The sequence below is a fragment of the Pomacea canaliculata genome, linkage group LG4, assembly GCF_003073045.1.
Source record: "Pomacea canaliculata isolate SZHN2017 linkage group LG4, ASM307304v1, whole genome shotgun sequence".
NCBI lineage: Eukaryota > Metazoa > Mollusca > Gastropoda > Architaenioglossa > Ampullariidae > Pomacea > Pomacea canaliculata.
This window is the reverse complement of record NC_037593.1, coordinates 27,298,144-27,323,130: the sequence shown is the minus strand read 5'-3', so window position 1 is coordinate 27,323,130 and position 24,987 is coordinate 27,298,144. Positions and strand designations below refer to the sequence as shown.

General features: G+C 38.9%; 2 protein-coding genes across 3 annotated transcripts; one reads left to right on the top strand and one right to left on the bottom strand.

Moving 5' to 3' along the window:
- Positions 1-115: 115 nt before the first annotated feature.
- LOC112561164 (tektin-1-like) lies at positions 116-5,420 on the bottom strand. Of its 2 annotated transcripts, none has more exons than XM_025233466.1 (8): positions 5,180-5,420; positions 4,664-4,855; positions 3,639-3,804; positions 2,847-2,975; positions 1,954-2,097; positions 1,288-1,510; positions 961-1,128; positions 116-805 (listed from the first exon to the last, which is right to left on the bottom strand). In XM_025233466.1, exons 2-8 carry the CDS (start codon positions 4,851-4,853, stop codon positions 617-619), a joined length of 1,209 nt encoding a protein of 402 aa, XP_025089251.1. In that variant the 5' UTR covers positions 4,854-4,855; positions 5,180-5,420; the 3' UTR covers positions 116-616. The 2 variants fall into 2 exon arrangements, with proteins under 2 accessions (XP_025089251.1, XP_025089250.1); XM_025233465.1 differs by having other exon boundaries at positions 5,200-5,420.
- LOC112562496 (tricarboxylate transport protein, mitochondrial-like) lies at positions 5,274-23,735 on the top strand. Its single transcript, XM_025235776.1, has 9 exons — positions 5,274-5,291; positions 5,420-5,627; positions 11,403-11,613; positions 12,344-12,429; positions 17,326-17,463; positions 17,794-18,014; positions 18,334-18,407; positions 18,854-18,961; positions 20,973-23,735. The coding sequence occupies exons 1-9, from the start codon at positions 5,274-5,276 to the stop codon at positions 20,986-20,988; spliced, it is 1,080 nt and encodes a 359-aa protein (XP_025091561.1). The 3' UTR covers positions 20,989-23,735.
- The last annotated feature ends 1,252 nt before the right edge of the window (positions 23,736-24,987 follow it).

The window sequence follows — 24,987 nt, the reverse complement described above, 5'->3', positions numbered from 1 at the left end:
GACCTGCAACGACCAAGGACAGGTGAAACGAAGTCCCGTTGTCATTATGTCGGCAAGCTGAGGTCGAGTAGGAGAAGGAGGGAGGCAGGCAGAAAATCAACAAGAACAGGTTTAGGCGTGTTGTTCACCGCAGCTTTTAATTCTTTTGAAAGTATGAGTGAACAATATTTTGCAGTAAAAGCAATTTCACATCAACTTCGCTATTATCCGTTACCCCAAGGTATTGTAAAAATGCGTCCTAAAAGAGGGTGAGAATTTTTAATCGTATTAAAAAAAAAGGTACCCACTTTCTCAAATGACGATGACTGCAAGTTCTGATAGATATAAACAGATATAAAAGTAGAGGTATGTAACGAAAACAAAACTGATTAAATTGCTTGAATACCACTCTCAAATAGTTCGGATCTTACACCTGCTCACACAAAAAAAGCTTTTGTTCATGTCCGTCACTGTGAGTATCAAAATCCCATTTCCAGCTTTTGTAGCGTTTTTCCCCACAAATTAATTTGAGAGTTAATGAAGAAGCATTCTTTGTTTTTACGCAGTTCTATTAGACAGGCCATAATAATGTTAACCCTGGTTCGGCTCTATATTTTGTATCTTCTGTCAGCGCTGTTCAGAAGTACTGGATGTTCAAGCTCTTGCGCATCCCCATACACTCCACGTCGTCGATGAAGAGCGTGTTGGTCTTCACCTTGATGTCGTCTTCTAGACTCAGCTGGTTGCGGGCCAGGCCCTTCAGTGAGTCCAGTGTGTCCGCCAACCGTTGCTTTAGTTGAGCGATCGAACACTCTAGCTCTGTCACCTGAGAAAAAACAAACAGGAAAAAGCACTTCATAAGAATACGCAGCCAGTTTGCAAGAAGCATATGCACGTTGTAAACTGTCAGCCTTCCTCCTCTACCCACTCTGCCAGGCACCCGACCAGTTTTGGAGCGGTCTCCGCAGACTGTGAGCTCACCTCCTCAATAAGACGATATTGCACCGGGTCGCGACACAGCTCGACGTTGGGACGGTTTTTGCGCGTGTCCAGGCGAGTCTCGGCCAGCATCAGTGGAGGCTGCTTGTCAGCGATGGCCTTCCGTAACCGGGCTACATTCTCCTCGTTTTCTATTATTTGTGCAAGCACCTGTATAAAAGAACAAAAGCGAGTGTCATTAAATTCTAATTGTAAAATTTTCTCCTCCTCTCTTCTAAACTCAGAAACATTTTTCTCCCTCACAATCGTTCATGTCCAAGGGAAGCTATACTTCATATGGAGATGGCGCTGGCAATCAACAGCACCTACCTTGTTCAGATGGTCTTCCAGCTTTCCTTTGGTGTCCTTGGTCTCAGCGATTCGCTTGGCAAAAGCCAAGTTGGTGGCGTCCGTCTGTTTACGTATGTCGTTGGTCGTCTGCTGCAGAATTCCATCAATGGCGGAGCGTAGGTTAGTGGAGTTCATACGTTCACGCTCGGCATTCTCGATATTGGCATTGGAGAAATCCTTCCATTCCTCTGGCGACGTGGAACTGTCGAGTGCAATGTTTAGTTTAGATAATTATGTTTTAGTTGGAGAAAACAATAATAAAAATAAATTTTTTAACAGCGCGATTCTTCGGTTTAAAATAGGCTTAATCAATTGAAAACAGACATGAAAGCAAATACCCAATTTAAAAATATTGACTCAAAGACATTAAACAAAGAATTATGCAAAGCTACAATAATTCAGCACCAAAAGGAGAAGATTAATGCAAGGTGAGGTGGAGAAAGGTTAGTCTGAACACTGAAGTTTTGGAATGGCTTATGAGGCATTGACGCATTAGATTATGGACACAATGACGTACACTCATGTGTCCACCCTTCCGAAAACCTAACCCATTCCAAAACCTAAGCCTAACCCAGGAACTAATCTTAACTCTATTTCTACCTTTTTTTATCAGTTTGTTAGAAAGTGTCATAAACTGAAACTAACTTGGTTTCAATCTTAACAGCTCCATCCTTGTAATGAATTTCAGCTGAGTTATTGCGAAGATGCTCACAGTATTCATCAATATCTTGAGCATGAAACTTGTCTTTGAGGTCTTTTTCAATCAGATACTTGGCCTTCCTGTTTAATCTGCATCACAAAAACACAAGCACTTAGTTTTAAACAGTGAGAAAGTTTTGAGACAGGGTCATTTAGGGAAGGGACACTTTAGTGAATTAGTGAAATGCATACATGTACAATGTCACTCATGTAAAACGAAACAACACTGCACATGTAACCAAACAAAGTTGTCCCTTGAGCTGCAGAGAGTTAATGTTCCAGAGGGCTAAAGAGGGTTAATATTCTTCTTGATGTGATCACCTCAGGAATAATTTTCAAACATGGCAGCCATTTTCTTTCCACCAAAACTATTAATACATAGAAATATAAAAATGTAAACACAACATACAGATTTGGAAATAAACTTTGTCCTCTTGCTGACTCTGATGTCATTTTATGTTTCTCTAGTGGGAAAAAAGTTATCTAGAAATTCAGATAAACTATGACTTCCAAAGATGTGTGTTAAAATAAGTTTTCAAAACCCTCTCAGTAACCTAAGAGAGTGTTAACTGCTTCTTTTTAGCTTTTTCCTTTTTTTTTCTTCTTTTTTCTCTTTTGTTGTGATTTTCCTTGTGAAATACCCTTCTTTTCGCTCATCATTTTCAGTATCTGAATAATTTTTCTGCAAAAATGTTTTAGTGCAAGCAGTAAAATCTAGATTTTCTACTCAAATACAACAATAAAGTTAAAAAGCTGTACAAGGTAGGCCTTTTCATGCATAACCCAGAGACTATGAAATAAGTTCTGAAATAAGCCTGTCAGTGTCAGTACTTGAATACCTAAGTTGCTCTGTGGCTTCATCCAAGGTACGCTGCAGAAGAGCCTGCACACCTTCAAGGGTCTCCACTTCTTTCAACAACTCCTTCTGCACATCATCATGCACTAGGTCTATGGATGTTCTCCTTTCCCTGTTGATAAGTAAAGCTATTTCAGTCTATGATAACATGATAGTTTTTAGAATTTTAGTCATATAATGAATGAGTATTTAGGCTGGTGTTTTTTTTATTTTCTGATGAAAACATTCTATAAGAAACCATTTCCAGGCAAGCACATATTTTTCTTTCAGTTGTTTGCATGAGTTTATAAGTTTTATAATATGCAGTCTCTTTCTTTTGTATCTCACTACCCACTACCTTTATCCCCCATTCACACATCCACATGATAATAGCCCAAAGACTCTACCAACCAACAATATAATGGAAACATTTCCATGAACTTGTGGACTCAAAGCTGCATTAGATTTAATAATAATAAAAAATAACAATAATACAGTGTTTTTACTTTGAAGCTTCACAACAAAGAAAGCCACACTGTGCTGCCCAACAATAATTAAAAAAATAGTGTTAAAAACACTGGCTAATGATAACATGCTTTGATAAAAAAACACATTTAGCCACTAAGCCACAGGTTAAAGAATAAACAGGAATGAAAATTAAAAGAATGAAATTAAGAGTAAAAGTATACATTTAACTAATACCATGTAGAATTGATTTAATAGTTTTTTTTTAATTCTTAGCAATTGTCTATAGTAATACTTTCAAACTATCCAAAATATTCATTAAGTTTCTTACCTGTTGGCTAAACACTGTTTTGCAATGTGCAGTGGTTCTTCACTTGCTTGAAGAGCTTTCTCAACACGTGTTTTATATGCAATCAGACTATCAATCTCTGTTACAAGCCTATCTAATTTGTCGTCCAGTTCTTTCTTCCAATATCTGATGTCATCTAGACGTTGCTCTGTGATTAAAAAATGCAAGTGTGTTATACTCTTATCTTTTCTACTAAACTCTTTTTGGAGTACCTTAATCTACTACCCTATTAAAAATCTTCACAGCACACTGAGGCTACAATTAATACTCATTCTAACTTATTCTCAGTGTGTATTGTAGGACTATTACAAAATACTTTATCTTCTAATGTATGTTCCAAACCATGCTTGTAGTGTTTTATTAAAAAAAGCAAGTAAGCAAATCTTGATCTTTCAATGAATGCATTCTGCACAAAATCTGTCAAGAGTTGGAGTTATAGGTCTAATAGAGTAATTTTTTTATAATGACTAATACAGTGGGAAATACTAATTTCCAAAGTCTGGACAAACCTTTCCCATTCTTGCCATCAATTTCAAATTAAGAAAAATACTCTAAAATATCATCCAGCAGAAATAGGTAAATTTCGTATGTCTTATATTACATTTTAATACAGATATGCCTAATAACATATGGTTCCAGCTCTCTAATTGGCGGAAGCCTTTACAACTCAAAGCTTTCCATGTACGAACCTGTTGTTGACCTCTGTTTGTGCATTGAGATGTTTGCATGCATGTATCTCAAGTTTTTACGGATTTCCTATGTGGAGCTAAGCTCAATACACTGTACTTGAAAGAATATAAAAACCAACAGTTTTGCACTAAAAAAAAAAAAAACAAAAAAAAAACAAAACAACCTATGTAGCAGCAAATGGACAGCACCAAGGCAAACACGAACGAAAATGAAAAACTGAGGAATGCCTAGAACAGTATGCTTGATTATGATTATTAATGTGATTTCGGGAACGGAAAATATTTTCTTAAGTTCCCATCAAAATGTTGACAACATACGCAGCTTTTTGTGCACATCAGCTTGTGACCTCTCTGAACGCTTTTGAGTTTCATCTGAAAGGCGCTTGGATTCCTCCACCAGTCGTTCTGCTGACTGTCGCTCAACATCGGCGTTTGCATATTTAGTGAGGTTTGATCGAGTCCACTCTTCGTGGTTAAAACGAGGAGGGGGACGAACCAGCTTAGCCATGACTGAAAATATAAATTATTATTAATGTTGTAAAACCTTTAGTACCTTGGGAAAGAAACACTTTAGTGAAAGGAAAATATACCCAATAAACAGTGAAGGTTTTAATGAAATGAAGGGTAGGTTTATAAACCTGCAAACTGAGGACATCAATTACTCATTTAGCAGTTGAAAATCGTGAGATAACTTAACAAGCTGGTCCAGTAGTCAACTGGTGTCTGAATGACCAACAGATGTTGATCAGTTATATAGGGCGGCGATAAAACTTCAGCTCAAGGAATGAATCAAGCGAAGAAAGACAGAAACCATTGAAAAGCATTTTTACATACGTACAATTTGCGGTACACACCTTATTTTCTGGTTTACTCTCACAGTTCTTGTTGGAAATAATGATTGAAGACTGTCAACTCCACGTTGTTTACAATGGAACACCTGGCAACGGTAGTTGTGGATGCAATTTAAAATAGCATTTTCTATTGGTCGACAGTCTCCGTTGCTTTGATTGGTAGAACCCGAGGCGTCCGGTTGAACTTCGACACGGAGTGGTTCAGTCTACTTACCACGTGTAGAAGGCGGCATCACTGTATAATCGATTCGGCTGTCGACGGGTGAAAGTTCTGTGCTACAGACGCCAAACGTGTCTTGTTTTTTTCCACAGCCATGGATCGTGGCAGAGAATCGTTTTCTTCCCCCTTTTTGCGACCTGGTGCACACAGCATGGCCGCTTCCACGCCAGGACATTGCCAAGCTCGAAGACGCTGAAAGGAATCCTTGCCGGTAAGTCGCTGTGGTTGTAGAAGCAGACGACATTTTATTTTTAGACCGCGCAGTGACGTATCACTCACTTGGCATATGACCTTCCGCAGCCAATGTTTACTCACTTTTCAGCCCCAGTGATAAATATTAAATTAATAGACAGCCAGGGTAAGAAGCGTGTAATAGATTACATAAGTTTAAACAGGGATGTGATAGTTACTTTCAGGATAATTATTAACGTTTATTATTAACAGGGAGATATATAGCGGAGGAACACTATCAGCGCAGCGACAAATTATTACAGATCAACATGCGAGCAGTCGATAACAATCACTGCATTCTTTTTTGCCCTGAACATTTTTGTGTTTGAATATGTTTGGTCGCGTGTATATCCTAGTAATATCACAATGTTAGCTTTCTGTTTGTTTATGGCGTGTTTCCGGTTCGCTTGTAAAGCTGGGGCACTTGCATCGTCTGCTTCTGTGTGGTACGAGAGTGGCGAGGGCAGGGACGGGTGGGGTGATGTTCGTCGTGCGATGCGCGTGCTTTGTTTCGATGGGGGCCTGTCTGTTGTTGTCACAGCTATATAACTCTCGCTCCACTTTTTAAAAAACCGATCCGAATCTGTAAAAATCGTTCATGGAAAAGAAAAGGGGTGGCTGGCTTTATTTGAATTAAATGTCAACCCCTGATATTTTCCAATGCCAGTGGTAAACAGCGTAGGTGTTGCACGTGTGCTCGCATTCAGACGGTGTAAAGCGTAATGTTTTTCTTGTCTCATAGAAGGTAGAGGAAACAATATTATTATTAACAAAATAATTGCACGTTTACTGGTTCTCTTTCTCACACATACACATACTTTGGCGGATCAGTTGGAGTAGTGCCCAAGTTCTCGTTTTAACCGACTGCACGATCATGTTGCTGCAGACGTCTCATGTTGTCTGTGTCAAGCGAATGACGCATTGACATAATATTATGTATAAATACACTTGTCATTAGTGTCGCAGGTAGGATAGGCAGATGTCAGAAAGTGTGAAGCGAATGTGTCACACAGAAACGCTCCCAGTTTTTCACCATGACAAGAGAGTTTACTTATGTGGTAAAAATTCCATGCAGGAGAGTGGTATCTGAGATAAACACAGCAGAGTCTAGATAGGATGAGTGTGGTGCAAGTGATTTCAATTACAGAATTTTTTTTTTTTTGATGTACTTCAAAAACTGAAAGCTCTTTTTGTCATTCTACATTTGTTGGATAAAATGAATATCAAAATCAACTGGCATTCAGTAAATCTGTACAATGGATATGCTGTGATAATGCTGCAGAGACCTTGATATATTAAGTCTCAGTCTCTCAGATACATCTCATGTTTCATAACTGTGTCTTACAATACCTATGAGAAGAGGGTGATGACCTGGTCATGGGGCAAAGTTTTGCTGTCAGGCAGATATCGGCTATCAAGGAGTGGAACTGATAGTGTTATTGACGTTTGGAGAGAGTTACATCATGAATGCAGCCTTTTTGTTTGCCTTTTATGAGAAAGGCATTTGTGTAAGTATAGCTTTGATGAGTATTAGCATTGTCAGGAGTTATTCCGGACAGAGCACTGTTGTAGTCTTTATGTTGCAAAGGTCTATCATAACTGGTTTTGTTACCTAATAAACAGGTCTTAATTTTTAGGTCATTGAAATGTCGCCTGGTACTTTTCTTTTTATACATTGCATGTTTGTATCTGTCCTGACATACTATAATGCCCATTTCAGAAGGTTGTTATTGTTTATTGCTAACCAGCTTATAAGCCATTTTTAGACATTTTCTACTAATGAGTTACTGTTCTAAAGTACCAGCAGCTGTATTCAAAAGCAGAATACATTTTCTATTGCATCACATTCCTTTGAAATTTATTTCTTAGATAAAGTCAAGATTGAGTTAAAGATGTTAGCAGTTGTGATCCTAGATACCCTTTACCATTCAGTATTACCTTAACCAACACAAATTGGTTGTCTGTGCTAGGACATTGGCACATGATGTTAAATGCCCAGAATTAAATTAAATGTGGATGTTTAGGTGGCCAAAGTCTGATGGCTGTGTTGCAGAAATTTGTTTTGCTAAATCAGTTTCAAGGTCCCTGGGTTTGCTGCAGGTATGAACATGTTAATTCAGCATGCTTGGGGCTACATTTTGGCTTGGAGACCATATTAGTGTATGACTTTACAGGAGGCAACAGATCAATACAGTTGTCTATGCATTGTTTTCATTAACAAAAATATTACCCCATAATATTTTTCCCCATCATCAAATACTTTATTAAAACGTTTGCCCACCATTTGTGTCACTTAGCCAAGGCAATTAAGTTTTAAGTGCCCAGAAGCGGATGATATTATCTATTTTTCACAAAGTCTTGGTACCCCAGAAAATTAAACATGGTCTCCATGCATTTCCTGGGGCTTTTGGTTCTCGGCAACATTCATGCCCTGAAACCATTAAGTGGCTCAGCATAACGTGGACTGAACACGGCTCCTTCATCAGGGTGTCGGAATATCAAGGTCAGATTGCACATAAATAATGGGAGCGGAACACTCTACAGGTCACTGACCTGCCAACCGGTGGTGTACGTAGTACCCGACTTCCTCAAATCTGAGCATTGAGGGCATGATTGTTGACAACCTCGACACATGTAGATGATTACATCCTTAGCAACAGTTGATTTACATCAGCAGAGTGGCTCCACCGCCAGCCCTAGTCGAGTTGACAAAGTTCGTTGGTTTGGGTGAGTGAGGTCTTGAAAAGGCAAGTGGACTGTGCAGACTACACTTATCCAAGTTGACTTGCACGAGACCGTCGATTTAAAACTTATTTTCTAAACCTCCCGTGAGTCTCGATGTCTGACTTTTGCTAGTCGTCCAGGGTTTCGTCTGTTTGTGACTGAAAGACCGTCGTATAAAGAAGCGCGGACATCACATGTTTGAGCTCAGTTGGTCCGAACATCACCATCGTCGTGAAATAGTCCGTCAAGAGCGCAACTTTGTGACCTTTGCTTTGTGTCTAGACAATATTTTTGGGGGCTGGTATTGTGCGACAGAGCGCAGCTAGTGTACTCTGACCTTTCGGCAGTGGGTCTTCCACACCCCTGCCTCCTCTCCCCCTCAGCCGTACGTTTTCTTTAATTACATCGCTGGGGTGTGTTGTGATGCAGGAGGACATTTCTGTTCCTTTTTCTTTGCAACGATTGGCATCTTCACTCGTGGCTCACCTTAATTGTGCTTTTGTAACATGATCTTTTGCTAACGTTCTTACCTTTACAAAACCCTCTGTGCTTAGTTTCCATTCTAGGGTTGGCGAACCAAGTAAACGTTTTTTTTTTTTTTTTGTTTCTTTTTAAAGTCATCGTTGCGACCTCCCTAGCGTTGATACCCTACAGCGTGTAGACGGACTTCCGCCACCCACGTCCTCGTTACATGGCACCCGAGGAGAGGATGGTGCAAGACGTCACAAGAATACAATAAAGTTACGTAGGGTTGCCGGCGCTGCTGTCTTGTCTCAGCTGACGATCCTCATGAACTGTTTACAAAGCCCAAAATAAGCCTATAGCAATTTTTTTTAAAAGTTGCTTTAGTTGGGATTAAAAAGAAAAAAAAAATCTAGATAATATAAATGACCTCGTAAGAATACGTTTCTCGTCTCTCAATTTAAAAAAATAGCCACGCAGAATTTTTTTTTTTTCAGTTTTAAAAATTGCAGGAGGCCGGTGCATCAGCTGTTTGCTTAGTGTATCTAGGTCAGCGACCGCCTTTAAGATGTTTGCCAGGTGGACTTCACTCCCGGCTGCTGGCGCTAGCTGCAGCCTACTGAGAGTCGTTTGAATCGAAGAAACGTCCAACATTTTTGCACAGACGTCAGCAACCCGTTAAAAAAACAATTGATATCGCAGTTGCACGAAGACCGGCAGAATCTTCAGATTAACAGATGTAGCTGGTCGCCTTGGTCCAGTAGGTCTTCACCCATAGTATCAGCAACTTTGCGGAGGTGAATAAGACTTGAACAGGATATATTTTTTCTTGATCACTCACAATCAGGTATTTGGATAAAAAATGAAAAAAGAGTCGGGCTAACTGAATCAGAATTTGCTTTCTCTCTCTCACACACAAACACTTGTACACTCATGCCTAGTGGTAGCGTTATCATATTTTCGTGAGTTGGTGATTCAGGTTATTATTGTTTTACCAATTTCTGCGACGCAATATAATGCTCTGTACCTTCTTTTATTTTTCCAAACACTGAAACAGATTTACACGGTTATGACCAGGACTGCTTGTTTACACGAAAGAAACCGTGGTCGTGTTATGTCGGTTAGCCGGCTAATTATTTAAGTCTTGCTACCACACAGTCCCGTCTCTCAGGGTGCTGAACCAACATTGATGAGCTTTAGCTGACGTCCCACACCGGGTTTGGGTGATGTCCACAGACGGTGTGGCTAGCGTGCTGATGTGTGTGTGTGAAGTTCAGTTCATCTAATGGTGTGGCAAGTTGTCCCAAGGGCGTTAAACATCAAATTGCCATCCACTGGAGAAAAAAAAATTATATTACGTTGGTTGTTTTTCGACATGCAGGAAAATGTTATACCTTTTATTAAAAATTTCAATAAATACAATTTCTGATGCATACCCTTAACACATTATATCCCTTTAGTTAACCCCTTAAGAAATATCGGTGCCACATTAGACCACTTCCAAACCAAAGTGCTGTCCTAACTAACATAAAACAGGGCTTCTGCTAAGGCTAAATTCTTTAATTACATCGCTGATTTCAGATTTTTAAGGGATCCCTGTTCTTCACCCAAATTTGAATGGGACCCCATTAACGAAAATTGAAGGGGTCCTCCGAAATTTTAATGCGTACTGTACGCAATTTTTTGCGTAAGCAGAAGCCCTGATAAAAGCTCACAGCAAGGCTATGTACATTAACTTTTCCTCAATTTGTTACTTCAAACTATGTCACCTTTCAATAGATATATTTACATCAGCCACATATTGAGTTGGCCATGTGTAATAAGTTTCACACCCACCAATTACTGCTTTAACGATCAGGCTATGGGATGAAGATAGTGTGTGAGCTTAATTTTAAACATTTCCTATCACAGAATAAAGATCTGTGTAAGTGACGACAAAAGCTTTTAGAAGGTCTTTTCCATTTCAGAAAGCTGAACAGAATCTGGGGATGGGTTATAATGGTTATAATATTTTGTCTTAAGGTTTCTTGGGAACATCACAGGTGGAATTTCTTTGAAAAAAATTTGAATTTAATCATGCTACATTGATTGGACGAAGACACATTTATGAGGTAGAAATGGGTGTGTGTGTGTGGGGGGTATTGGTGTTTCAAGCCAAGTCAGCAACTAAGGCAAGCCAGCCCTGTAAACAGATGTCACTTGTAGAAAAAGGACAGTGTGCCTAAGACGACAGCTGAACCCAGGACAGCCAACCTTCACTGTATTGGTGATGGGCACTATCTGTTGTGCCACCTTATCGCCCGAAGTAGAAACAGATCAATGTTTTTGAAATGACTTTTCATAAACTTTGCACATTTACAATTTAGACACAATGTTTGTCATATATGCTGTACATAATTTGTACTTGTAAACAAATTTGTTACAAAGTCTGTTTTCCTGGTGATAAAGATAAACTATAAAATATCTGGAGTTTGTGTGTTTAAATAAATGGACACCAGGTACTTAAAAATGTATATTATACACATAAAGAGTATAACAAATTTAAGTATGTGCACATGTTTGCATGCAGGTGGCATAACTGGAGGCTTGGAGATCTGCATCACTTTCCCTACAGAGTATGTCAAAACACAGCTTCAGCTAGACGAACGATCAGGTGCTCAGAAACGTTACAAGGGACCTATTGACTGTGTCAAAGTCACAGTACATGAACATGGTGTCAGAGGCTTATATCGTGGGCTCAGTGTTCTGCTGTATGGCTCAATACCCAAATCGGCTGTCAGGTAAGAAGGACCCTTTATATTTCCTGTTTGTTAGATTGTGTCAAGAAATAGTAAAGTAAAAATGCTTAGATAACTCAGTTCCCATGAACTAATACTGTAACAGCCATTTCTTTGCATGACTTAGTTTTAATAAAACAAGTAGCAAATATTATGATCATTGCAACTGCTAGCACCTGCATCTTAAAGATTTTTCTAAATATTGCATCACCTTTAGGTTTAGTTTCATGTTAATGTGCCATCATGCTTATCTGTTCCTTTGACATATTCTTCACATGAAGTAGTTTAAGAGTAGGTTGAGTAGAAATATCATTTTACTGCCTGCACCTTTTTGTAAGATCCGGGTATAGTCTACTTTCAGTGCAGCAATATAAGATGAAAATGCTGTGAGCGACCGTTACAGATAAGGAATTTTATGAGGTTTTCTTTAGGTAGGTTAGCATGTGATGACACAGAATCCTAGCCAGACACTTCAAGAGAAAAAGAGAAGGGATCAGAGAGTAAACTGCTGAGTTGGAAACACCTGCATACTTAAACATTTTCAGTCAGCTACTTATTCAAAGTTGAAGACAAGTTTATGCTAAGTGTTATACATTGCCATAAAATTGTTGTGCCTGGTGTATTCTGTGATGTAAGCTTAAGAGAGTGTGTGTGTATGTCCATTCATGCACTTTTCTGTTTGTGAATGTGTGTGAACATCAAATACTTAAAAGAAGTTTTTTTTCCACTAAAGGTTTGGAGCCTTTGAAGAGCTGAAGAAGCGATCTGTTGGACCTGATGGTGTACTAGATCCACACAAACGTCTCCTATGTGGTCTGGGTAAAAAGACATTGCACACCTTTGACATTTTCTGAGAAGCATGAGACACTGAGCAATGTTTAGTAACTGTTGTGTTATTGGTTTGTGGGTATTAGAGGTGGCACTCATTAAACTGTCCAGTTAGAAAACACACAAGAGACAGCTTCATGTCGGCTCCCGCCCAAGTATATTTGAATCTCTTAACCGGAACTAAACCTTTTACGTATTGTTCATTTTGGGAATAAGGCCAACACTTGCCTTATGTCACATCTCCCTTTCTTTAAAATGGACATTGTTTCAATATAACTTAATTAACATTAATTTTAATATTCTTGAATTTCCTATTCAAGTCTATGTGCGTTTGATTCGAGTCAATCATTTACAAGTCAAGTCTCTGTGGGATCTTGATGATGCGACCACTCTTGTAGTCTTGACAGGCTGATCTGGAGGAGCGATGACTTTGGACGCTGGCACCTTCCTGGCTGCGGCTCCTGGACATGGCTCTGGATTGTCAACAGTAACGTCTGGATCATCTGAGTGTAGACCAGACAAGGGGTCGGGATCCTCTTCGGACTTTGGGTTTGTTGGAATAAGGGACGACAGAGTCTTTGGGATAGGTCTGGGATTCTCGGGATTGGAATCTCTGGGAATCAAGAGACGGCGGTTGCGTCGTTGGCGACCGTAGGGAGTCTCTACCTCATATGACCTGTTGGGCAGAGACTTGATGATTGTCCCTGGTGTCTGGGTTGGCTTCACCCAAACTGGCTGACCTGGTTCCAACTCAGCGGCTTGTCTGGCACGGTGTGCTCTGTCGAAGTTCTGTTTATGTTTCAACTTCTGCATCTCGTCCTTCTTATGAAAGTCCTTCCTTTCTTTTTCCTTTTCTCGGAAAACTGAGATGGTATTGTGGGGACCATGGTGCGTAGTCTTCTCCCGAACAACAGTTCTGCTGGACTGAGACCTTGCTGAAGTGGCGTAGCGCGATATGTGAGAATCGCTAAATAAGGATCATCTGCCTTCTTCAGGATTGATTTCACTGTTTGAACGGCGCGTTCGGCTTCGCCATTCGCTTGTGGATAGTACGGGCTGCTTGTTGTGTGAGTGAACTCGTACTGTTGAGCGAACGTTTGGAAACTGCTTGCTGGAGAACTGCGGGCCGTTGTCTGAGATGACGATTTGTGGAATTCCATGGCGGGAAAATATGCTCTTAACATGGTTGATGGACTGTTTCCGCCGAAGTATTCTTCAAGTGTGCCAACTCAATATAACGTGAATAATAGTCCACCACCAGTAAGTACTGTTCTTTTTTCAGTTCAAAGATGTCCATGCCAACTTTCTGCCAAGGAATGCTGGTGTGACAGAGGGAATGAGTGGCTCAGGGGAATTGGCCTCTCCTTGATGCAAATTGTGCACTTCTGTACCATGGACTCTATCTGCTGAGAAAGCTTTGGCCACCAAACGCTCTCTCTGGCCAAGGCACGACATTTTACGATGCCTTGATGTCCAATTGAAGTCTGTGGAGAATGTCTGTTCTCAGTACTTCAGGGATGATCAGTCTTGATCTGTAGAGAAGAAGTCCATCATGTTCTGTGACTTCTGAACGTACTGTCCAAAACGCTTTCAGTTCTTCATGTTCTGGACTAGAACGTGCCATCCATTGTGGAGATAATACAGCACTGTCTTACAAACAGTATCTCTTGCAGTCTCGTTCTTGATTTCTTCGATGCGTTTTTCACTGGCTGGCAAGCTCTGAATCACTTGCTTGATGAAGATCTCTTCTTCTTCACTTCTCTCATCTGTCGGAGTGTTTCTTGCTGGGGCTCGTGAGAGTGTGTCAGCAGTCACGAGATTCTTGCCTTTTGTGTAGACAATGTTGTACTTGAACCTCATCAGGCGCATCCGGAATCTCTGAATTCTCGGAGGTAGATCTTCAAGGTTCTTTGTTTTCAGTAGAGCAATAATGGCTTGTGGTCAGTTTCGATTGTCAGATCACGAAGTCCTGTGATGTAGTCACAGAACTTTTCACACGCCCAAGTCACTGCGAGTGCTTCACGCTCAACTTGTGCGTACCTGCGCTCAGTTTCCGTCATACTTCTTGATGCGTAGAAAACTGGCTTGAGGTGACCATCTGACTGTTTCTGAAGTAATACTGCACCGAGACCGAAAGATGAAGCATCTGTTTGAGACGACGGTCGTTTTGTCAGTACCATAGTGTGCCAACACTGGAGCTTCAGTCAGCTGTTTCTTAATCTTCTCAAACGAGGTTTCTTGAGCAGTGTCCCAACACCACTCTATGTTTTTCTTGAGCAGGTCACGTAGCGGTTTGCTGTCGTTTGCGAGGTTAGGGCCTGCAAACTTCGCAACGTGGTTAACCATTCCTAACAATCTTCTGAGATCAGAAATGTTCTCTGGCTTGGGAAAATTCTTCACAGCAGACAGTTTCTCTGGGTCGATGGCGATCCCATCTTTCGAGATGATGTGCCCGAGAAAGGATATCTTCTCTTTGGCAAACTGGCACTTCTCATCGTTCAGGGTAATGCCCGCTTCTTGAAGCGTCGACATCACTTTCTTCAAGTAACGATCATGTTCTTGCTTGTTCTTACCGAAAATGAGCAGGTCGTCAATGTCACAAATCACATTTTCATGGTTCGCCAGAAGTTGAGACATTCGTCGTTGAAATACTTCTGGCCCTGAACTTATCCCGAAGGGTAAGCGTGTATAACAGTACCTTCCAAAAGGTGTAATGAAGGTTGTTAACTCCTGACTTCCTTCATCCAGTGGAAGTTGATGGAAACCCTTTTTGCAATCAAGCTTTGTGAACATTTTTGCTCCTGACAGCTGGGCTAACAGTTCATCTGTTGACGGTAACGGGTAGTTCTCTCTGCGAACTGCTTCATTTAGTTTGCTCAGATCGACGCAGATTCTGACTCTCTCGTCGCTCTTGGGCACCACTACTATTGGGGCGCACCAATCACTGGGCTTGGTGACTGTGCGAATCACTCCCTGTTCTTCAAGTTGATCCAATTCTGCCTTGACTTTCTGTTTCAAGGGCAAAGGTAAGCGTCTTGGAGCTGCTACTGCATATGGAACAGCTTGTTCTTTCAGACGAATCTTGTAAGGATCTTGTAGACTTCCTAGTCCTCTGAAGAGTTTTGGGAATTCTTCCTTGTACTGTTTTTCGTGGTCCTCTATAACTGTGTTGATTCTCTCAATCAACTTCAACGCTGTAATGGCTGGTCGACCTAGCAATGGTTCTTCAGTGTTTTTACGACATACACATCTTGCAGTGTAGAGACATTCTTGTATGTCAGTTTTGCCTTGAACATGCCTTCCACAGCTATCTCAACACGACCTGGACCATACAGTTTCTTGCGCACTTTCTGCAGTGGTCGCTTGGCTGCTGGAACTGCGGTCTGAGGTACGACGGTAACATCAGCTCCGGTGTCAAGCTTAAATACATTCTCTGTGTCTTCCATCAGGAGACTGACTTTCCAAGGATCTGTTGTCACACTGCCCACAATCATACCCATGTAAGCTTCTTCGTCTTCTTCTTCCTCTTCCACTGTGTGAATCGTAGGAGAACCTGAAGAGCGACAGACTGCAGCGTAGTGACCAATCTTGGAACATTTTCTGCATTTAGCGTTCTTTGCAGGACAACCATCTCTGTTGTGGGAACCTTTTCCGCATCGAGAGCATGGCTTAGTCTCTGGTTTTTCCCGAAGGCCTGGCTTCGTACCGCAACGAATTTTTCGCTGACCTTTCTGAATCTTGTTGATGGTTTTCTCAACTGTACTCTCGCTGTTGCTTGCCAACATCGAGTGTGCTTGAGTCTTGGACGTCTCATGAGCTCTGCAAATTTCTATTGCTTCTGGAAGCTTGAGTGTTTTCTTCTGCAACAATTTTTCACGCATAGTGTCATCTTGAACACCGATCACAAGTCTGTCACGAATCATGCGGTCAACATCTTTGAAATCACATGATTTTGCTAACTTGCGTAAAGCTGCGACGTAGTATCAACTGACTCATCCTTGTTTTGGTTTCGGCTATGAAACTTGTAGCTCTCATACACTTCATGTGTGCTACCCAAACAAAAGTCGTTGAACTTGTCGATGACAGTCCTCAATATCTTTGTCGTTCTCCCCTTCTGCAAAGGATAATCCTTCATAGATTTCTTGTGCGTCCTCACCAATGCAAGCTAATAGAACTGCACAACGATAAGCTGAATCTTCTTTATCAAGGCGCGTAGCTACCTCATAGTTCTGCACTGACGAATAAATTTTTTCCAATTTACTTCAATGTTAGAAGACAAATCAGCTTTGAGGGAATCGGAACGTTTGCAGTGAAGTGTTGTCTCTGATGTGTCTCCGCCATCTTGCGCGAAATGTCACTTTGCGAACGTACGACGCAATATTTCAAAATGAGAAAAACGTGCCACCTGAAAGTTTTCTGGAGAAATCACACAGCTAGCACTTTGCTGCTCACTTCTGACACCATGTTGTGTTATTGGTTTGTGGGTATTAGAGGTGGCACTCATTAAACTGTCCAGTTAGAAAACACACAAGAGACAGCTTCATGTCGGCTCCCGCCCAAGTATATTTGAATCTCTTAACCGGAACTAAACCTTTTACGTATTGTTCATTTTGGGAATAAGGCCAACACTTGCCTTATGTCACAGTAACAACATGGTTAGGCACTAACATCTGAGAATGGGCATGCAAACTTTTGCAATAATGTAATCCTCTGTGCTTCAGAGTCAACAATAGTGTGTGTCTCAGAGCCAGTATGTACCAAAAAGGAAATATGTACACATGGCGTGCATGTGTGTCTTTACATTTTAGTTATTTACATGCTCTTTGTTTTGATGCAAAGATTTTTTTTTTTTTTTAGTGTAAAGTACTGATGATTTGTGTGCCATAGGTGCTGGAGTTTGTGAGGCCATTTTAGCTGTGACACCAATGGAGACAATCAAAGTCAAGTTTATCAATGACCAGACATCAGCACGTCCACATTACCGTGGCTTCTTTCATGGCGTCTCACAAATAGTTAAAGAGCATGGTAATACAAATCATTCATGTGTATAAACAGTCCCAACAAGTCTCGTTTACATATTACTAGGAAATAATATGTCTGTTGATAGTATTTTAAATATTAGCCCTTTCTCCACGACAACTCTCGCCTGTCCAGGTGTTTAACTCAGACATACCTAGACATAATTTAAAGATAATATTTGAACCAATTGCCATGATTTTTAAAAATTATCGTGGCTGCTTGCAAAATAGCCTTTTAAAAGAATATTGTGATACTCTACGCTTTATGATCTTTCGCCGATTTGTCATGAATAACCATAAGCATATGTAAACATGGAAATGCTGCATATGTGCACAGGGATTCGTGGTGTTTACCAGGGTCTGACACCTACCATTATTAAGCAGGGAAGTAACCAAGCCATTCGCTTTTTTGTCATGGAGACCATGAAGGACTGGTACAGAGGTGATGACAAAAATATGAGAGTCCCGACATTGATCACAGGGTTATTTGGTGCTGTGGCTGGGGCAGCATCTGTGTTTGGTAATACACCAGTTGATGTCATCAAAACAAGATTACAGGTGAAATAGCTTTGTTTGTGTGCGTGTGTGCTTTAGAAAGTTAGCTATTTACTGCTAACAAGAATTCATTCTATTTCCTCCCCGCCCCCTTTTTGTTTTCACCAAATGGATGCAAGAGTTTTTATTCAGTTATATTTGCCAACAGGGATCATTAGCGTTTCTTACAAAAAGACTGAGGGGAAATAACTGCAATGAATGGAGATGTTATGAGAAAAGAGATTTAAGAAAACACTGATCTGTATGACAACTTTATTAGATGTTTTAGAAGTACATTATTTCCAGAATCGGTAAAAATGGATTTATCTTAACCTCATTCCAGGGTTTGGATGCTCACAAGTACAAGAACACTTTAGACTGTGCCATAAAAATTTTTCGCCATGAAGGACTGCGAGCGTAAGTGGTCTCCCCTGCTTTGCTTGTGTCAATCCTTATTCCCAGCTTGTAAATTGTAATTGTAAAATACCTAAAATTGATAAAAGATTTTTTAAAGAAACGTTGCGTATCCACTGGGAGCTGAGTGCAAAATATTGTAGATGATTGTGAATTTTGTTTATAGGTATATCAGAGGAAGTGAATAAAGGTTAGCTAAAGTTGAGAATTTTGATGTGCTTAAGATAAAAATGTTCACAACAATGCAACCAAGTCATGAAGCTAGAGTTTAGATAATGTATAAAATTTCTAATGTGTTAATCTTGTGCACATGCAGTTTTGTCACTATGTCAGGCTTTGTGGCGAGTGCAGACTTACAAACTTGTGAAGACGTGGAAGAGAGATTGTATGCATGCTTTACACACATTTATGCATGGAAGCCAATATATATATATTTTGTCTGCATACAGGTTTTACAAAGGAACTATTCCAAGGTTGAGTCGAGTGACATTGGATGTTGCAATTACATTCATGATCTACGACAACTTTATGCACGTCTTCAACAAGATCTGGAAAACGTAATATTCCCCCCTCCCACCCCTACCCCCAAAATCTCACCTATTTGTTTTCCCTTGACTTGCATTTAACAGCCATATTGATTATTTCTTGATACAATTATCGGGGGTCTGTGTGGAGTGACTAAGAGAGAAGTGAAAGGCTAGTTAACTCTTTATATTTGGAAAATTGGGAGATGCACTTTACATTACACATTTTTATCTTTATTATGCTTAATTTTGTATATTATATGCATTATATGTATTTGGGGTCATTGACTGGGTCAAACCCTTGATAATTTTAAGGAAAGGCAGGAAGCCATGTCAAATTTTGTGAGAGAAGAACATGTTAATTTTTACACTTGATGTGTTCAATGTCAAATGCTGTAACCTTACAAATTACTCCAATAATTGATCACCTTTTTAGAGAAAAAGTAACGTCCTAGATATGTATAAAGTTTGAGTATTAACAGTTGTTATTGACTGAATGACATAATTAAAAAATGCATTTCAAGGTATATAAGTGTGTAGAGAAATTATTCCAATTTGAATATATACTTTCCCTGGAACAATAGTTTTCGAGCAAAATTTTCTCAAAGTAGCTAGATCCAGCGAGTGTTCAGCAGTAAATACCCAGTTCCTACTGAAATAGGAGCATGTCAGGATTGAGTTACAGAACATTTTTCACTATCCTCTATTCCACAAATCATTAAGATGGAGATAGATGTCAAGATCTTAATAGTGTTTTTAGGTACAAACATTTTTTTGAAAGGTCTTATTAATGTGGGATTCATAGATGTGTATGTTTATGGAAAAAACCCAATCGCTATTTTCAGCTGCTAGTAAATCAGCTGATGATTTGATCACAAATATGATCTTTTTGGATATTTTGGACTAGCCTTTACAAATTTTATTGCTTCAAGTTTTTTATATTTTACTTCTTGCCATAACATTTTTGTCAGTAATGGCTGCTTGCTTGACTGCAAATGATATTGATTAATAGACAGAAGGTGTTGGCCATAAGCGCAATAATATAAAGGTGTTTGTATTTGTTGGTGACACTTGGCCAGTAAGCTTTTCTGATGGGTGACAACATTTTTTTTTAAGTTCTTGTGAATCATGTTGATTAGTATTCTTTCTTCCACTTTCTTACTCCTTCAACAAAGAGCTACAACTGTCTGATTTTTGACTTGGATGAAAAGGAAAACAGAAAAGTGTTCAGATAAGAATTGAATGGGTGAAGTTGATGATTAAGGCAAATCACAAATTTTACATGGCTGTTTAATATAAAAATATATATATATGTTGATATTCTTGTATCAGATTACATTTTTTATAGGTGCAATAGCTACATAATTTTTATAGCATGATATGGTTGTGAAAGTTAGCCTTTTTAAAAATTAACCTTCTGCCATTACTGAATTAAAAAATTGTAAATTTTTATTTTAATCAACAAAATATCTTAGAAACAAAATTAAAAATAGATTTCTGACATAAACCTTTACAATCTGTAACCTTAAATTTGTGCATTCTTATTTATCACACTTCAAGGCTGAAGAACTGAGAAAACTTGAAACTTTTAATGGGTAACAGTGAACTATTAAGAGTTGTTAATAGTTTGATGTTTTTTTTTCGTATATAAAACTTTAATGTAGGGCAACTCCCAAACAGAGACAAAATAGTTTGTGTGGGCCACTCATATATGGTGTTTAAAAATCCTGTTGTTCATTTTGATAGTGGCAGTTACATTAGCATCTGTATTCGTGTGCTGCAAGGCTCAGCCTTTTGTATTTGTGCAGTCTAATCACATCTCGTCTTTCCCCTATCCAAATTTTATTACATTGCCAAAAAAGTACTTAATATATCATTACACACATTTTTAATCGGATTATAAGTTGCATGAGAATAAAGAGAAGGTTCTGATTAAACAAATATTTCTGAACCAAAATGTGATGAAAGTTGATGACTGTTTCATTTTGTTAACTTTTTTGTTTAAATAGCTTAACAATCCAACACATTCTCTTTTGTTCATCAGGAGAGAGACGTTATAAAATGGGACTTCTACTTCATTGAGAGATGTTGGTAAAACTTCCTCGTTGACTTTATTCATTAGCCTTCAGTTGTTCTCACCAGTTTGACTAACAATGACTCTTTCTTTGCAGTGTGTGTGTGTGTGCTCCACTAGAAGCACACACTGCATCATACTCTATGATGAAACATATCTGTTGCTTTGCAGCATGCACATACAACATTTGGGTTAAAAAATGTGTGAGATGTGTGTGGCAGCAGACATGTTCATGAGTGTGAAGTAAGAGTAGCAGTCACTTGCTGCATGCAACCAGCCTATTGCATGTCCTCAAGCATGTCAGAAACAAGTTCCTAATTGTGTTTTGTTGAGTCAGTTCCTTTCCTTTTGAGTTTTGACAAAAATATAACAAGTGCTGTGATACTGTAGGATAACAATATGAATGCATGCAAACTGAGAATTATTATTTTTGTAGACTTTAGGGCCTGTTACCTTAGGTAATATGATGTGTTAAGTATGAGTTGTGTAGAAAAACATGTTTTGCATTAATATTCACACATAGTCTAATTAAATGTTTTAAAAAGGGTGCTTAGCGAAGAGCATGAGCTTGGGTATTTTTCAAGGAAGAGCATTTAGAGCTAGTAGAAATGGTGTGACATGTAGATGAGTTTGTCTCACAGCACTTTTGAGTTGGTGTGATCTTGGCAGAAATAACTAACATGGTGTTTTCAGTAAATATCTGTTATATTAAAAAACAAGATTATTTGCAAATACTAGGTTGTAGTTCATTGGATGTTAGTGTTGCTCCTAGGGTATGGTTGTGGTGTTAAAGAGGGAAGGGTTCAGTGAGAAGCAAAATCTGTTTTTTTTATTGGTTCAATAGTTTTTGTGTCTTTATGTCAGTTTTAAACAACTATAACTCATTTTCATTCATGGTTGTTTGCACTTTTCTTTGAATCTCGCAATATAAATGATTATTCAAATTGTTCGTAGACAGCACAGGCTGTTGGTTGTACTCTTGATGCCAGTACATGGAGCAACAAAAGTAGAATTATTTTAAATATTTCTGTTATCCCCGTTTGTACTCTTAATGCGAAAGCTGTACACATAGTTCCTTATAAATTTGCAGCTTTTAAAGTCCTCCAAAAGGTTATCTTCTCTTTTTTGTTATGTTTAGTCATTTTCAGATAGTCGTAGTCCAGATAGTGAAATTATTTGTAGGTTAATATGCATGCGCTTCATTTAAAATAATGGTTTAGAAAGAAAAAAAGTGAAAACCTGAATTTAATGCCATGCAGATGACCAGCAGCTTGTGTCCCAGAATGCATTCCAGTTGTCATGAACATGAACCCTTGATCAGACAACAAGCAGCTGAGAGCTCATACCTCAAAAAAAAAATGCTCATTGAAACTTGACAAAAGTTGGGAATACTGGGTCTGGATTTATGTGCTGAGAAACAAGAGATATTTTTTATTTTTGTTATTACTGGATGTTACTGTAACTGGACCAAGAGGGAGCTATCATTTTCTTATCATTGTGCTCTTATCCAGAGCATACCCAAATAACACAAAACACAGTATTATCAGGCCATAAACTATGCCTTGGCATATTTACAAATATTTGATCATGTTTCATTTGTGCAGAATTGAAAATATAAATATCAAGAAAAAATGCAGAACGAATTTTAAAATGTGCTGTGCTTTGTCAATTTAAAGTGCAAATGTGTTTACCACAAGTGTTTTGTTTTTTTATTTCTATTCGTCTAAGTAAAGGTTACAAGACATAATTTATAGTTTTTGTAGAAGCATTATTCCATGGAAGGGTCATGGCTGTGTTTTATGTATGCTTATACCATATGCATTGCTTTTTTTATTCAGTTCCTTTTTGTCCATCATGAAAATGATTTTTTTTAACTTGCTTAAACTCTTTTTGCATATATGACCTAGACTGTGACTGCACCTTAGACACATAGTACATACATGTGGGTTTGTTCTTTAACACAAATATTATGGGATATGAAACAGGGAAAAACAGTTAAGCTACTGACGCATTTCCAAACACAGCTATCTCCATTTAAAAGTGACTTTGACAGGAAGTTTCCTATCACAACTTTCTTCATAAGTATAACAATGGCTAGCAGTTCAAAGCTGACGCGCCAAACTGCAGAGGCCGATGATACTTATTTGATGCAATAATTAGTTTTCATCACTGAGTAGTGTTCATTCAATATGACTCGATGTGTGACCATTTAAGTCTACTGACTGCAGAAATAGACTCGGTTTGTGTGACCCTGCATGTCAGAAATATTAAAATTCCATGGAACATACCTCATTCCTTTTGGATTTACAAAAATGTGCATTTTCAGGAAGGATTGGTAAGATTGATGTATTTTTGCACATTTCAAAATTTAAGTGTGTTTTGTCCATCCGTCTCTCATAGCTCTCTTTTTTTTTAGAATTTTTGAAAATTGGTAATTTAGTGCATTCCAGGGTTATTGTCTTTGTATTTTGAACTAGTTAAAAAAATATCCTTATTGGATTCTGAAAACATTAACTAGGTATTGATAATATAATGGCTTTAGCTTTCTTATGTTGTATGTATTGATTCATTTATTGACCATTTCTGATCCATAAGCTAATTGTACAGTGCTGCTATGGACTGAGTTTTGCTCAGTGTGGCTTTATGACCATATGGATTGACAGAAAGATGTCTCTTTTTCCTTGCAAGGGATTTGTTTTAATAAATGAGTGGTAAATTGATACACAGCTGGTATGATGATGTCTTGAAGTTTTTACGAGGTTCACCTAAGCAAGTTGTGAAATGACATTTTTGATTACTCTCCCAGTTATGAATGAGTAGACATCCTAGTAGGAGGAATGGACGCTTTTGTAGCACAGGTATGTAGTGCGCTAAATGGTGGACAACCTTTTGCCACGTCACTCAAAGTAATAATATAGGAGATTCCAGAAAAAATATGGGGAAATAGCTGCGTGTGTGAGAGAGAAAGCCTAAACATCCTGTACATATGAATGTGACAGCTCAGACCACAGGTAGATCTTGAACCCTAAAATTCACAACATAAATTGCAACATTCTATGATGGACTAGAAGTTTCTGTTGGGTGTTACAGAAGACAAGAAAAACTGAGAAAAAAAGCTGACTTTTGCAGACACTCTTTGCACGCTGTGTGAACAACTTGAACACATTCTGCTTATTTGATGCTATAATTCATGGTACCATACACCATCCAACAGTTGGTCGGCAAACATGGTGCCAGCTGCCATGAAGGTGGAAAAATCACAGAATCTTAAATGACTGATCCTACTCTAGTCATGCATACTTTTTTAAACCTGACTGGTATAGCTGTAAATAAAATTCTGCACATGTTGATTTGACTGCCTGACTGATAAAGGTACTCAGAAATATTACAAGCTGGTGCTTGAGAAGTTAAACCTGTTTCAAAAAAGATTAATTAAAAAAGTTAGATATAATTACTGCTACATTACTATATTTTTAAGACCACATTTATGGAAGTTGCCCAGAGCTAGGGAGGAAGACTGAAATACAAAGTCAATGTAAGAATGCGCAGTGGACAGATCCTGTTAACAGAGGGCAGGCATCTGTCTGAATGAGGTATTATTCAAACATCGCCATTATAGTTATTCATTCTACTTTCTAGTAAATTGAGAACCTTCAGAAAGTAAAATCTTGTAAAAGTTGACAAACTCTTTGCTGATGAGTACATAATGCTAAAAAATTGAAAAAGTCTTCGGGAGGATGGGGCCCGGTGCACTACATTGCTAGGTGCTAACTAGATGGCTAAGATACAGCAGTTAGCTAATATGCTAGTACAGACCTGGGCAAACGCCGGCCCGCCTCCTGTCTCTGACCGGCCCGCCCGCTGGCCGCCCACCAGTAAATATACTATATATATATACAGTATTGGGTAAAACTGAGTTAACTATATTAGTCCGGCCCTCTAGAACCATCCCAGTTTCTCATCCGGCCCTCTAGAACCATTCCAG